The sequence below is a fragment of the Mugil cephalus genome, chromosome 21, assembly GCF_022458985.1.
Source record: "Mugil cephalus isolate CIBA_MC_2020 chromosome 21, CIBA_Mcephalus_1.1, whole genome shotgun sequence".
Classification (NCBI taxonomy): domain Eukaryota; kingdom Metazoa; phylum Chordata; class Actinopteri; order Mugiliformes; family Mugilidae; genus Mugil; species Mugil cephalus.
In genome coordinates, this window is record NC_061790.1 from 4,860,739 (window position 1) to 4,876,035 (window position 15,297).

Here is a 15,297-nt window from a genome sequence, read left to right on the forward strand (position 1 = left end):
CCTGAATAAATGTCAGCAAAAAGAAAAGATCAGTTTTAGGGTTGTGAAGATTTATAAGGGTCACAACTTGAGTGCAGAAGTACAAAAAAAAAAAAAAAAAAAGTTTGCATTATTCATTTTAACTCTTTGACTTTTCAGAGTCGGCAAACAAATATTCCTTGTGGAACGAATGCCTCGTATGTGCCAAGCTGGTGTTAAAGCAAAGAAAAACACAAATATCTTTATGTATAAATTTACTCGTGTGTGAAGGAAACTAAACCTACACATCTATCAGAGGAAACTATTAGCATAATGCTAATTAGTATAAATGAAGACATAATGATTTATATGGAAAAATTATTTGATTTATTGAATTTACTGTCACATGCAGCTCTGCAGTAACTAGTCTCCATATCTCTGGCTTGGGCATTGCCTGTCTTCCATCTTTCTTCAGATGTCTTCCCTCCCCCCACCTTGTGAATATTACTCCTGATGTAGCTCATCTGTGCCTCGTTGTTCCCTTTGTATTTAGCCTCAGTGATTCCTGTCGCAGCCTGGCTCTTTACTGTGGCAAAGATGGGAGACCAGACTGTAGAGTGAGGTTATCTCAAGCATTCATTCACAACTCAGAAGTATTAACAGAAGAAAATATATATATAAACGTCAGTGATCAGTAGTGTAAACGTGTGTGAGTGTATGTCAAGCAAACAGAACAGAAGCAGTGGCTGTATCAGCAAAGGCAAAAGAGCGACCTGTGGTACGGATGTCTTATATAGGCCCCACACCAGCCCAGGTGTCTCATCAAGAGTGTGACCCGCCCACGACCTGGAACCTGCAAAGAGCAAAGCAGCAGAGGACACAGAGGCCCCTAGTGGAGCGGTGGGGTCGTCACAGTCCTCATGAGAGCAGAAAGATGTTTCAGTGATATTTACGAGGTTTTTCAAAATGTAGGTGTTTCCATTACCAGTTTTTAGTGTGATATTTAGGGTTTGCGCATTTCTAGGGGGAATGGAAACACGGAGGCATGAGTGAGATACATCAGGGCCGCTAACAATCAGAGCCCAAAACAGAGTTAATCATGACCAGGGGCTGAATGTGACTCACAGCGAACACAAAAATATCCTCTATAATTCTAAAGAGGAACCACATAAAATGGAATAAAATGCTGCTATTCAGTTAAAATGAAACAGCATCATCGTCATCATCACATCCATTTAACAGTGAACTAAATAAACAAACGTGTACGGTTGGTTGGTTGTTTGGTGCAGAGTCACGCTTCCGTTTTTATCTTCACATCTCTGTCTTCCATTGAAACAGACCTGTTGTCTGTTGCTTGTGAACCCACTCACTGTAAAACCTCTCAGGGCCAAGGTTTCCTGATAACATATAAAAGACTGAAGGTCAAACCAGCAAGATGAGACGTGAGATCTTTCAGAAAACTTTATTTGTAACACAAATGTGAGCTGCATGACGTGCAAAAACACTTTTAAAGAAACAAAAAATAGAACAATATGTAACACACACTGTACCATAAATGTAAATAAACTTTCCAAACCATCTATGGAGGATGCAAACGTGAAAGTGCAGAGACACATCCTTGATCCTGGACATTCATTCATTAACAGTTTAAAGCTGCTACTAAAGACACATGACGTGTGTCCCATTTGATTGATTTTACCCACATGTAATGATGTTTACCTGCAAATGCTGCTAATACATGACTACAAACAGAAACCAGAAATCTTCCACTACCAGGATCTCGACTCAACTCGAGTTTTGATTTTTTTATTTTTTTTTTTCTAAACACTGTCCCTGCTTCCTCTCAGGGTTGTCCTCAGTACTGGCCGGAGGAGGGCATGCTGCGTTACGGTCCCGTCCAGGTGGAGTGTATGTCCTGCTCCATGGACTGTGACGTCATCAGCAGACTCTTCAGAGTGTGCAACCTCACCAGGGTCAGTCCACAGCCTCACTACTACCTTACTATGACTATATCTTTTGGCCTGAAGTCAAGACTGAAGTGCTGCTCTTTTGTCGTCTGATATCTTTCAGCCTCAGGAAGGTTACTTGATGGTTCGTCAGTTCCAGTACCTGGGGTGGGCGGGACACAGAGAAGTCCCCGCCTCCAAACGCTCCTTCCTCAAACTGATCCTCCAGGTGGACCAGTGGCAGCGTGAGGGAGAGGAGGGGGAGGGAAGAACCATCGTTCACTGCCTGTGAGTGTTTGTAGAAGTGGAAAACTCGCCACGCTCTTCAAGAACTTTGATCCACTGGAGAAATAGTAAAATCAGTTATTCTAGCACAATCTGGGGATAATCACAAGTGAATCTACTGATGAAGTGATGTTTTTGTTTTTGTGGCAGAATGAGTTTCATCAACGCCGCCTGAGAGGAGGCGTAATATTAAACAGTGCTGTTTTTGTTGTTCTGTGTTTGCTCGCAGAAACGGAGGTGGGCGTAGTGGAGTGTTCTGTGCCAGCAGCATCGTGTGTGAAATGGCCAAGAGACAGAGTGTGGTGGACGTCTTCCACGCCGTGAAGACCTTGAGGAACAGCAAACCTAACATGGTGGATACTCCGGTGAGCTCACGTCAGATTACACATTTAGGCTGTGTCTGAAATCGCCCCCTACATAGGGGTCACGCCATTTTGTAGTGATCAAATTCTGTGACCTACATAGGGCACTCAAAATTTCCCATAAAGCACTGCACAAAATAGAGACTGTCTGATGGTCACTCAACAGGTGGTGGGTATCCCATCATGCATTGCGTCCCTAGCGGCACTGCTGTTAACGGCCGTTTGTGGCTGTTGGTGAAACTAGTTTTGAAGTTTATTTTAACTTTAACTTCATATTTATAAAAATATGTTATCATAACTTTGCATTCAATATTAAGCTATACAAATAATACACAGGTTCAAATATATATAATTATATATTATAATATACAAAAAAAATGTCTTATCAACCAAAGATTCCTCCTGCAGTACCTCCGCTAACCCCTAGGGGTTGTGGATCCCCTGTTGAAGACATATGATTTAAGACATAGAATTAGATGTTTTGTCCTGTGAGCATGCAGATACTGAGCCTAGCATCTCTTTGTCTACAGGAACAGTATCGGTTCTGCTACGACCTGGCGCTGGAGTTCATCGAATCCTCTTAAGCAAAGGAAAGAAGTAGAAGAAGAAGAAGAAGAAGAAGAAGAAGAGAATGAGGAGGAAGAGGAGGAAGAAGAGCCGGAGAACATCTGTTCACTTCACACGTGTTTGATCCTTTGCTTTCGCTTGGTCCCGACTCCCCTCTGTGGTGGCCGTTCTGTAGCATCCACCCTGCGTCCCGACGAAAACGGCGCTAGCTAAATCGGCCTCTTGTACAGTGTCGTTAAACAAAGGGAAACTTTAAACAGGAAGTGCAGTGGAGGAGAAGGAGGAGGAGTTACTCCTTTTACTCCCTTATGCTTATTGTACAGCTTTTTGAGTGCCAGCGGGCCCCTGTATGTTTTGGGCCCCATTTAAACCTTTTAGCCTCTCACCCTCCATGGACTCGATGCTTCGTGCCGTTCCAGCTGCAGTACTCGGTGTGGCCTGTAGATGTCTCCCTTTCCCCCTTCGTAAGCTGCAACCACAGCTTTCTGTAAAACCGCAGGTTTTTCAGTGGCCCCACGTTCCCGCTTTCATACCACAGTAAATCTAACAGTGTTGGGCATCTCATCATGGTGATGTTTGAATATTTGCAAGCAAGTACTTTTGTACAAGAAACTTACAGCCCGGCCAATCTCTGTGAACGCTTCTGTTTCTGCTCCACGCATCCTCACATTATTCTTCATTTCTTTATTATGTGTTTGAGAACTAAACTGCCATTTGAACCCAGTTGATTGTCAGGCAACAGAACAGAGACAATATGTCAAAGAAAGAAGGTTGGCGATGGAACAAAACAAAACGGGAAGTTTACATCACGAGTATTAGGCTTTTTTTTTTTATCATGAAGTGGCAACTTGAAAAAATGTTATGTAGGACTTTTACTAAAATGTTTTCAAAAAAAAGTGTATAATCATTGTTTTTATTTTCTTGTTTGCTTTTTTGTAGTATCACGTATCAATCTACTGGGTAGACTTTTTCTTTGTGCCCCACATTCATTTGGCCCCATTCACCTAATCATGTGTGTGTCAGGGCTGGGCCCAATGCACTTTCAATTCAGCCAATTCACAAATGGAATAGTTTTTCAGGCAGATTTGGAATAAGAGTGAAAAAAAAAAATGTTTCATCTAAAAATAAATAAATGAATAAATAAATTTCCATTCACGGCTTGAGCGGACTTGGAAGTGAACTGACCCCAGGCGTCATTCGTATCCGTGCACTGGTGGCCGACACTTTTCTCTTTGTTTTTGATATTACTATTATTTTGTAGCCGACGTTTCTTCATAAGCCAAAGACTTTGTGTAAATATGTCTATATGGATAAAGCACATTGTTTGTATTTATTGTTTGTTTACTTGCATTGCTTGTAAGAACAATCATTCTTCATTCCATGTTTACTCTACCACCAGCGTTTCTTAAACTTTGAGGGCGTTAGCATGATTCACTGAGCCCCCCCCGATTAGTAAGAGACGACATCTGCTCAGTCTGGGTCCATGAAGAAGAGTTTAAGAACCCCTGATTGAAGCTGTATATTAAAGCTTTAGAAGTAGTTTTTCAGTATTTAGGTGGAACTCAGTAGTCTTTGTTTTCACTTCCTGTGATGTTACTGTGGTTTATTTGTGTAAAAGCCCATCGCTCTGTTTGTGGTCAGTAGAGCATTTTGAGTATTTTGGATAATGGCTCCTATCCCTCTTGACGTCTTATCCGGGATAAGCTGTTTATCTCCACTTCCTGCTTACCAGCATCCTCGAAAACACACAGGCGTGGGTGCTGCACAGGACGGTGATACAAAAACATTTATCGTGCCTAATCATTTTAAATTTCCTCGTCGCTAACGAGCATTCGAAGCAGAATCTTCGATCTGAGCCGGGGGCTCTTTGTTGAACGCTCCCAAACGGACGATCAATATTCTGAACACCTTTTTTGGATCTGCTGTGTTTTATTCATCACGAATGCTTCGCTGTGAGGCTTTTACGTACGAGCTTTCCAGACGTGTTTCTGTTTGTGCAAAAACGGATTTAAGAAAAAAAAAAGAAGAAGAAGAAACTTTATTGTAAATAAAACGCTTCACTTTGTTGGAGCGAGAGCAGCCCTACTCTTACTGATGTTAATGTAAATAGACTATCATGAGTACTATAAAAAAAAAAAGGCTCTACTGTTGGATGAACAGTGGAGATGTAGAAGATGGATGCAATGTCAGAACATTAGTTCTGTTGTAGATAAGAAAAGAATAAAATAAAGTCACAGATTGTAGTCCTGCAGGATTCAACTTCAAATACGGACAGATGGCGTTTAAAGTTTTCACTGATTGCAGAGCTTCTTTCTGTTTGTGGAAACTTTTAGTTTTTATTTCTCCAGATTTCTGATCTGGCTCAAAGAAGGGAGAGAGAAAAAGAGGCCTATATTAATCCAGTCCTACGCTAGATTTCTGCCAGTCGGACAAAACAGATGGCCGTCTCGCATGAGAGGGAAGGTGGCGTTAACGGATAGTGAATACAGTATGTAAACCCTCTAAACTAAACACACTTTAAGGGAAGATGCTCGCATTCCCTCTCATAAACCTGAAGTCATTGACCTGAAGAGTAGTGAGTGAAGGGAGAGGCCAGTCTGAGCTGATATTCATGGTTCATAATTATTCTTGTCTGTAATGTTTGGCTTCTTTGCTGTAATAAAAACCACTTCTTTAATTAATGCTGTCGAGAGTGTTCTGTGAGTGTTCTCAAATCATCTCAGCTATCTGTGGGACCATGCCCTCAACCCATAGAACACAATGACCCACACTAACATGAATCACAAATGCTTTGGAGGCACAAGGGAGACCTACACAGTATTAGATAGTGAGATAGTATTAGGTCATAATGTTATGGCGGATTGGTGTATATTCCCAAAAGATTGGAGGCAGGGATGGGGGAGTAATAATTCTGTCATTGGTTGCTTTTATCTATCTACATTTAATTTATTCATTTTATTGATTGAGCATGTGCAGAAAAAGTTGCACAAACATTTTTCAATGTTCTGTGCAGGTGTGTGTAGCAGCTAATTCCCACCAGTAGTCCCTTGATGGGCATCAGTAAGTCATCATATGAATAAATATTACTCCTTATAATCAATGTTGGATGTGTACAATATAAGACCACACAAAGCTCGGATTTATTCTATAATTATATCGGCTAATATTTCAGGTTTCCCCATAAGAAATCCTACTCTGGGTTTATGGTGCAGCTGCATCCGGTACTTACGTAACAGTGTGGACATATATGAAATCACTCCCCTGCAACAGTGCTCTTTTCTTCAAAAAGTTTAATTTGCATAATTATTTACAACATATGGTTGGTACCGGAAGAGGCAAAATATACTGAAACCACATTGATAAAGCAGGGGAAAATAATAAAATGATATAAACTGTTGAAACTATTTCAGGAAAAAAAAACAAAAAAAAACTTGCATTTAGAAAAAGAAAGTTTTACAGTTCATTTATAGATAAACAAATCTAGAAATGAAATATTCAGCCCAAATTAATCTTACAAACACAAACTGATCCGTAGAATGCCGTAATACTGACCAGCAATGAAACACTAAATAATACATTCATTTTTCACTATCCCGCATGCTATCTGAAGATCTTATAAAATAATGTCGACAAAGGAAACAACGGAAACGTGGTCAAGAGCGGAAAATAGTTCCATTTAAATTAGGCATATATTATATATTTATATATGTATATTTCTGTACAAATACTGAATATTTGGCATTATATTTATCCTCATTATTGATATATCTTAACAATTTCAAAATAGTTTTAAGCTAACCACAAACCTTTATATGCTATCAAATTTTTCTCGTCTCACCTTCCAAAACCCAAAAGAGGCCTTTAGTGATTTCTACCCACAGCCACAACACAAGACGTTTCTCCACCAAAGGCAAACAAATCTGTGACTGCTCTCTCCCCTCATAAAACACTGGAAACGCTAAGAAATATTTCCCAGTTACACAGTAGCACACGATATAAAAAATATGCACATGTGGATAACAGAGGATTCTGGTTGAATTATAATATGTTCAGTAGTAGTGGAGACAAGCAGCGGTTACACAAATTTTCCTTTGAGGCTACGATGTCGAGTGATTCACGAAAAAATACAAAAAGACAATATTGACTCATAAGGACGTAAGAGGAAAATGTTAAAATGTTGTTAGCTTCTTTAAAATAATAGTTTGAATCTCTCGAGTCAGATAAAAAGACTGATACAACTGCCATGTCCATAAGTATGAAGTTAGCACTTAGCTTAGCATTAAAAAAAAAAGCAAACAAGTGTAAACAGTTTTCTCTGTGTACCTTCAAAGGTCACAAATGTTCATGCCTGCATTTTCTATAGCCCATTTTATTGTTTAAGGTTAGCTAAAATTTATGGTTTAATATTTATATTGTTTTGTGGCGGACTAGCTGATTCCACTGATTTAAGTCTACACAGCTAAGCTAAGCTAACCCTCTCCCGAACAGGTGTAAAAAAATAAATAAATAAATGAACCAAGTTTACTGTATAGCATCACGTTTCCCAGGCTACCAGATCCCATTCTTTCCAAGATACATGCTAAGCTAACATATCTGGTTCTTGGGCCATACTTAACCAAAAAGCTAGCTAGTCATTTTGGCATCACAAAAACCAGCCCATTAAACCAATCTTTACAAAATAAGCAATATAACTAGTCAATCAGCCAAACCCCTCTTGTATTCAAGATTCGTGCTAAGCTACGCTAACCATCACACCATTCCCAGTCTTAATAAAAGCTACAGAAACCATCACCTTGTTTCCAACAGTTATTCTAAGCTGAGCTAATCGTCTCCCGGTTGTAGCATCATACTTAACATAAAAGTGAAACTAGCTAGTGACGCTGCCATCACCAGAAGTTTTTGAGGCAGACTGGCTGCTTTCACTGTTCTAAGTGTATGCAGCTATGCTAAGCTAATCCTCTCCTGAACAGGTGTAAAAAAAAAAAAAAAAACCTGTGTCCCATTCTTAACAACATAACCGAACCATTATCTGGATCTTGAACCATAACTAGCTAGTAATTCTGGCCTCACAAAAACTAGCCCATGAAACCACAAGTTTCTTTACAAAATAAACAATATAACTAGTCAATAAGCCAAACCCCTCTTGTATTCAAGATTCGTGCTAAGCTACGCTAACTATCACCCTATTCCAGTCTTTATATGACCTATGGAAATCATCAAATTGTTTTGAACAGTTATTCTAAACTAAGCTAATTGTCTCCTGGTTGTAGCATCAAACTTAACATAAAGGTGAAACTAGCTAGTTTTTGTTTTTGCACAAATTAAACAATATAACATGTTATTTAGTCAGATTTCTACGTAAATCAGCAACCTATTTCCAGATTTTAAACAAGCTATGCTAACCAGCATATTGTTTCCGAGATTAATGCTAAGCTAAGATAACCAGCTGCGGGTTGTAGCTTCATACTTATGGACAGCTAACTCTCAGCAATAGAGAGACAATGTGTATTTCGTCCAGATGTCAAACTATTTCAGCTGAACAGCCAACTTAACGTCCCGCAGATGTGAGCATGTCAGAAACCTGAACAGCAAAATGAAACGTCCTTAATACTAAAATTAGGCTTATTGCTTGAAGAGCAGATCAACTCCCACACAACCCAGAGTTTACGTAATCACGACATCGAACGTGTTCCATATTTACCGACCCTTGACGCCAAAAGCGACGTGATTTATGAGAAGAGAGAGCAAGCGATAGAAAGACATCTTTGCAGTGCAACTGTATCGGAAACAAGGAGGAAAAACCTTCACCCCAACAGAGTCGAAACGCCTTCAAGGATCCTCAAGGCGCGTAGAAAGGGAAACTCAGGGAGCGCTGTTTTGAGTAGTGTTATGTGTACATTTGAAGCTTTTGGTGTGTGCTGATTGTCAGAATGAACGAGGAAAAAAATAAAGTTTTGGAGAGAAGTTGGTTGATTCAGCACCTATGCAGACTTCTCTCGGGCTTAAACGTGGTGCTGCGAACTGCTTCAAACTAAACAGGGAAAACTCACCCTGGCAAAGAAACTAATCCATGTGAATATATATATATATATATTTTTTTTGTAGAGCATGTAGAGCTGACTTTCTCTTATTTAATTCTAAAACAGCACAAAGTAAATCCGACCTATGGATGAGCTGTGTCAGATTTGGACTGTGACGACGAAGTTTTTGCTCGTGTGGCGTGTTATAGCTCGATGAACGCGGCGCTTTCAGTGCTCTGCGAATGAATGCCGATCTGCACCGGAGGCCTGCAAGCTCTGCCGCCCTGCAGACGTACTGCTGCATAGTACACAGGCATGACAAAAGTGTTCCTGTGGAGATCGCAACCGCTCCTACGTTAGACCATGTCCGCTAAAACACTTAAACCGTGAGGTAAATAGCTGTAGGTGCCTGTCATTGTATGAAAACACTATTGCACTTTTTGGCTGGTCAAGTTTTGTCAGTCTCCAGATTCTGCAGAAAACATCATAAGATTACAATATCACAGCTAGGAGGGGAGGTGGGAGTGGGGGTGGGGGAGGAAATAAATGAAGAGCTTTTCAAATTGGCTGACGTGGATGTGCATCCACATTTTCAAATGAAGCTTCTTCGCCGGCTCACTTTAACCGCATCCTGCGTCGTGGTGGTGGTGGAATCGTAGCAGAAATACTAAAACAAAAAAGAGGAAACCAAATGTTCGCAAATCCTCCTCTGGTATCCTTTTAGACTGTATTGTGCTGACGTTTATTACAGTAGGACGCGAGTCATAAATATAAATTCTTCTTAAGCTCTGCAGCCTGACCCAGCCCAGTTCCAGCCCTTTGTAAAGGTAATCACGGTCAAACGTGCACTCTGAGAGGTGTTGTAATCCTTTCGCGTAGCTCAGCCCCAAACATTCACTCAGTCCTATGAGAATCAAACTGTAAGGCACCTGAGGATTTGTCATGTACATAGTTGCCAAACGCCTTAGCCCCTCGTAGCATGGTGGGGAGGAGGATATGGGAGACAACAACATCAACAACAACAAAAAAAAAACATTGTACCATGAATATAGAATAGCCCCGCATGATACTACAAAAACACATCGCGTCAGATCAATAACACTCACCCTGTGCGTGTAATGTCATCACATAGTAGCGTTACCACTGTTTTTTTTTTAGTTTTTACTCTTCCTAATCCCTAAGCAACAGAGAACACAAAAAGCTGTTTTTTTTTTTTTTAAATAGGTAGTATTTATTTTTTTTTTTTTTTTAAATAAAAATCTGAACTACCAGACCATCAAGTACTACACATGATGGAGTCACAGTATGCAGTCTGTGGGAAGTAGACTTGATTTGCATGACTTTGAGTCAGGTGGAAGAGCAGCTGGATTGTTTAAAGTAGCCCATTGGATGTTGTTAAGAATTCAGAGAAGCCGTTTCTCTGAGGGCAAAACTTAAAGAGGACGAACCACTGAAATAAACAAAGCTGTCACAAGGAGAGCATGAAGATGGACCGACGGAGGAAACTATCTGCAACGACACTGAAGAGGAATGATCAAAATCTGGAAAACGTCCGATCAGAGTTCTTAGATTTTGGGACTGTGTAGCTGTTCAAGGTCCAGTCTTGAGTGAGACTTAGAGTGAGCCCTTCAAACACATGAAGTGGATCTCCTTCTAGAGTCCACCATGTAGCTCTGCCATGTTTATACGGCAGCCCATCACTGACAGAACATACAGACAGTGGAGAGGGCCATGGTAGATTTCCTTTTACGTGCTTGTTGGTTGCATTCTGCAACCCTACCACTAGGTGTCACTAGATCCCACACCAAAAAAAAAAAAAAATACAATATTTTGAAAGAAAATATAAATTAGTTTTTGAGGAACAACAACAATACGTCACATTTTACAGCCCTACCCACCTATTACTCGAGAAATTAAATTAACCGGAGAAGTGGGCCTGATTTCTCTGTGTGCTCCTCTCTACAAAAATTTAAAATACAGATATGTTGAAAGACAACATATTCGGCCAGAGAAACTGCTGCAAAATAAGATGAACTCGACTTGAAAAAGCTTTTCCTGTTTTAAAGACGATTATTAAATCAATGATTAAAATCAAAAGAAGAACTTTTTCTGTATTTGTAGCCTATGTTGCACTACAGTGGGACACGTTGGCGCGTGCGTTTGTGTTATGTAGTGGGCATATAGTGTAAAGTCTAAACTCCACAGGAGGTGCATGTATGTATAGGTAAATATGTTTCACTGTTTATTTACGACATGAGGACCTTCCATAGCCCATATTTATATGTTATATATTTATTTATATATATTTATCTATATAGGCCATATTGGCTTTTTTCGTAGTTCACCTTTAATTCTTCATTGCATTATAATATGCAAATCATACCCTATTAGGAGTTTAGTTTTTACATATTGATAGTAGTTTTTCTTTTGTGATTGTAGTCTACATCCTGTGCAAATTGGATATCACTTTTAAGTTATAGCAACCCTGATATAAGTGTAAATAAGATCTCTCTTAAAAATAAATGGTAAACTGTATAGGTTTAAGAAAAAAAAGTATTAAATAATAAATAAAAAAAAAAGTGTGGTCATTTTCAGGAACTGCTCTTCTCCTGGGTATATTCTGTTTTACTTTATTTTTTGCATCGAAGGGGGCTCTACATTCATGAGTGTTTTGGTTTAAGGCCATCTGGTAAGGTAAGAGTCTCAGATTCAGCACTGACGCGCACCCCCGTCAAAAAGAAACAAGCGCTCTTCTACGAGCCTCGACGCGAGCGAAACAAATCCCAATCGAAACCCCTCACGAGGACACAGGCTGCTCTCCCCCCACTGAGTGCCGTTCTCATTACAGGAAATTGGGAAAACACTAAACGCTGCGACGTAAATTCCTAGCGGCCTCATCGGCATTTGTATTAATTAGCCTGGGTTATATGAATGAGGATGAATGGGAATGCATTGCGGGTGTCAGGGCATATAAAATATGGATAAGTACTGTGGTATATTCTCAGCCAGCTGTAGCCGTATGCCCTTGGCTCAACGTGTACATATTGGATTTTTACTTTTAAGGTGGAATGTCAAAGCCTCTTAAACTCTCCCGTCGGATTAACAAACATCCCCCGACCTCTTTGCGTTTTCGAAAGGAAAGTCAAACCGTAAAACCGTCTCCTCATTTACATCACTGAGGGCATTGCAAAGATGATCGCTTCTAGAGTCACAACCGACCACGAGTCATCGGAGAGACGGTGGGCACCATGTTAATAAATCTCTGTTTAAAAAGTCCTTGAGTGTGTGTGTGTGCGTGCACAAAGGACTGGGTAAAGGACAACAGTTTTAGAGTAAAAAGCAGCACCATTTACTATAGTAACTGAATATTGTTAAAGTGTCATTTGCACCTGTCTTTCCTAGACTACGTGAGCAGATCGAAACGAGAACAGAAGTGTTTTTCATTATGCGCCACCTGGTAAAAAGGTCACATGTATGAGAAATGGTTCGTTAGCTAAGGAACACCCCCTTGCACCGTCAACTCGTCAAACCGACAACTGTTTTCACTATAAATACTAAATGTACACTGTAGATTGTGATGTTGGTCATATGATAAGATACTGTAAGAAGAATTAAAAGTGTTAGAATAACAATATCTTTTACTTACGAGAGGCGTGAGCGCCTTCAGAAGGAAATGAAAAAAATAAATAAATAAAGACGACACAAGGTGCAATTTCTATGACCTATAGCGTAATATGAAATTCTGTAGTAAATTTCCCATTTCTGTCCTTGCAATTCAACTGCAACAATATCACATGAGCTTCATAAACTACATTTCCCTTGGAAATACAAACATGAATATTATAAGGTGCAAAATGCATTGTTCGATACGGCCACCTCTTCCAAGCTGCGCAAAACTGTCTCTTTTGTTGTTGTTGTTAATAATTCATATTTGTCCTGCAATGGAAATGCATCCAGCAGCAAAATACATATCTTTAAAAAAATGTCTAGTAGTACGACAGGAATAGATGAGGGAATGTTGGAAATGAGTGTTTTATTTTCAAATCTCATTCAGCAACACTGGTCGACAGCTGCAGCACGCCTGGTAAAGATGGAGGGATGATGCGGAGCTGTAGATGTGGACAAACTTTTTTATTTTTTTCAGGTTAAATGTAAATTTAATGCATTGTTTTCAGTTGTTAAACAATAATTTATGGATTTTACTTTAGAAGCCCGTCCATCCTGCTAAAATCCACACAGTGCTTTAGCCCAAGACCATTGTTGCTGGTGAGAGAAAAGTTGCACTGTGTGTTTCCCTTTGAATGTGAAAGTACGTGGTTATCCTCATACACACTGGGGCACGGGCAACAACAGAGAAGACTAAGAGAAGTCGAAGTAATGGTGATGAAAAGAAATGAATCAGATGTAGTTACAATTAAGGGAAGAATGGCTCATTCTCATGGTGCAGAACCAGGTGTTGAAGCTGGTGCTGAAGCTACACCAGGCAAAGTCGAACCTAAGTAGCTCGGAGTGGTACAGACGTGTAGCTAATTTGTTTTCTAAAACCCTTTAAAACAAAACGGACCGCCGGCGACACGTCACAGCCGCACGCGGTATTTGAATTACCGTAACTAACAACTGTTTGCGCTATTGACAAAATTCAAAGTGTGGCTGAACACTGGGAAGTTGAGTTTTTCTCTGAAAGACCTTCGTGAAATCTTAACGGTACAACTAACTTCGCTTCTTACCAACAAATTCCTCCAAACAGCTCTTGCTGCCTTGCGTCGCTCCCAAATCTGAAGCCTACAGCACTGGTGCGTCACCATTACCGTAATGGCAGCTTTTTTTCAACTCCCAGAAAGCGCAACTTCTCAGTGTTCAACCACACTTTGAATTTTGTCCATCGATTCAAATATCGCGAGCTTTTTTGATGTGCGGACGGATGTTTAGGTTTTAATGGTTTTTAAATATATATATATTCATCCTATACTGTATGAAAGAAAGACAAACAATGATCTACCGGTTTGTGGACCACCAATTGGAAGCCTTGAGTTTAGCGTCTGTCTGCCGCCATCTTGGATTTTTTGAAGCGGTAAGTCACCATATTTGCCGAACAAGGAGGAGATGGGGGAGGAGCGAGGGGACAACTAAATGACACATCAATCAAGTCAATCAAGCCTGTCTTTAAGGCCAAAACAAAACAAAATTTAGAGCCATTACTTATATTGCATTTTAAGATACTTTTTTTTTTTTCAGACCCATGGGCTAAATCCTTCTTTTATATAGAGGCTATGTTTTGCCATATAAAAATAACGTGGGAACTCTTCTAGTCAAACTAAACCAGAGGAACAAGGGGGAAATTATCAGATTATATTCAGATTATTTTGGAGAAAATTTAATCCGGATTAGGTAACACTAAGGGAACATTGTAGCATTCTTCACTATTCCCATGCTACCTGGTAAAAGGATACATCTTCCACTTAAATCTTTGCATGGTGTAGCTTCACTCGGGACAACCCGGAGAATGGCAACAGGTAAAAATGTAAAAAAAAAAAAAAAGAAGACAAGCAGTGACAGCACAAGGAGGCCGGATGTGGCGCCATGAGCTGGTGTTGGGTGGAGGCGGTGGACATGAGGAGCTTAGGGTGAATCCGTGGACCTCAAAGCCGTGTCTGGGCTTCGGGGATGTATATCTCGATGCTGTCTGCCCTCTCTGTGGCTGAGTTCTGTCTGAAAGAAGCTGCTCGCTTGGCAGCCATGAGGCGTCTGCGGGCTTCCTGCCGCTGGCGGTCCTGAAGGTCCAGAGAGCGCTCCCGCGTCACACCGCCACGTCCCCTGGCTGGCCTCTTTGGCAGAGGTGGTGGCCACTTCCTCTCCTGATGGACGCAGAATAAGATTATTAAACAATTTACGACATAAATCGTATTGATAAAGTAAAACTCACAGGAAAAATGTCTTAAACATTGGTCCTGTGGTGCCGTGAATATGTCCTGAAATTAGGTATAAGAAGAGTTTTTGAAAAGTTTTTGAAAATCTGGCACTACAAAAATAAAAAAAATAAAAATAGTGATGCTACTAACCACTGACATCCTCTTGAGAAAAATCCACTTTGCATTTAGACTACAACATTTCACAAAACATTTTCTGACAGGCCATATATCAGAATAAGTAGCAATAAAA

General features: G+C 40.2%; 2 protein-coding genes across 22 annotated transcripts in view; one reads left to right on the forward strand and one right to left on the reverse strand.

Moving 5' to 3' along the window:
* The window catches only part of ptprk (protein tyrosine phosphatase receptor type K), a 112,676-nt gene extending 106,881 nt beyond the window's left edge, over positions 1-5,795 (forward strand). For all 20 annotated transcript variants that reach the window (XM_047574461.1, XM_047574466.1, XM_047574465.1 and 17 more), the window contains 4 exons: positions 1,806-1,931; positions 2,029-2,192; positions 2,419-2,554; positions 3,082-5,795. In XM_047574461.1, coding sequence (XP_047430417.1) covers positions 1,806-1,931; positions 2,029-2,192; positions 2,419-2,554; positions 3,082-3,135 — 480 coding nt within the window. In that variant the 3' untranslated portion in view covers positions 3,136-5,795. The remainder of the gene's footprint in view (positions 1-1,805; positions 1,932-2,028; positions 2,193-2,418; positions 2,555-3,081) is intronic.
* Positions 5,796-6,391: 596 nt separating this feature from the next.
* LOC124999006 (disks large-associated protein 2-like) overlaps positions 6,392-15,297 on the reverse strand; it is a 103,593-nt gene continuing 94,687 nt past the window's right edge. For both annotated transcript variants that reach the window (XM_047573737.1, XM_047573738.1), the window contains one exon: positions 6,392-14,993. In XM_047573737.1, the coding sequence (XP_047429693.1) occupies positions 14,778-14,993 (216 nt within the window). In that variant the 3' untranslated portion in view covers positions 6,392-14,777. The remainder of the gene's footprint in view (positions 14,994-15,297) is intronic.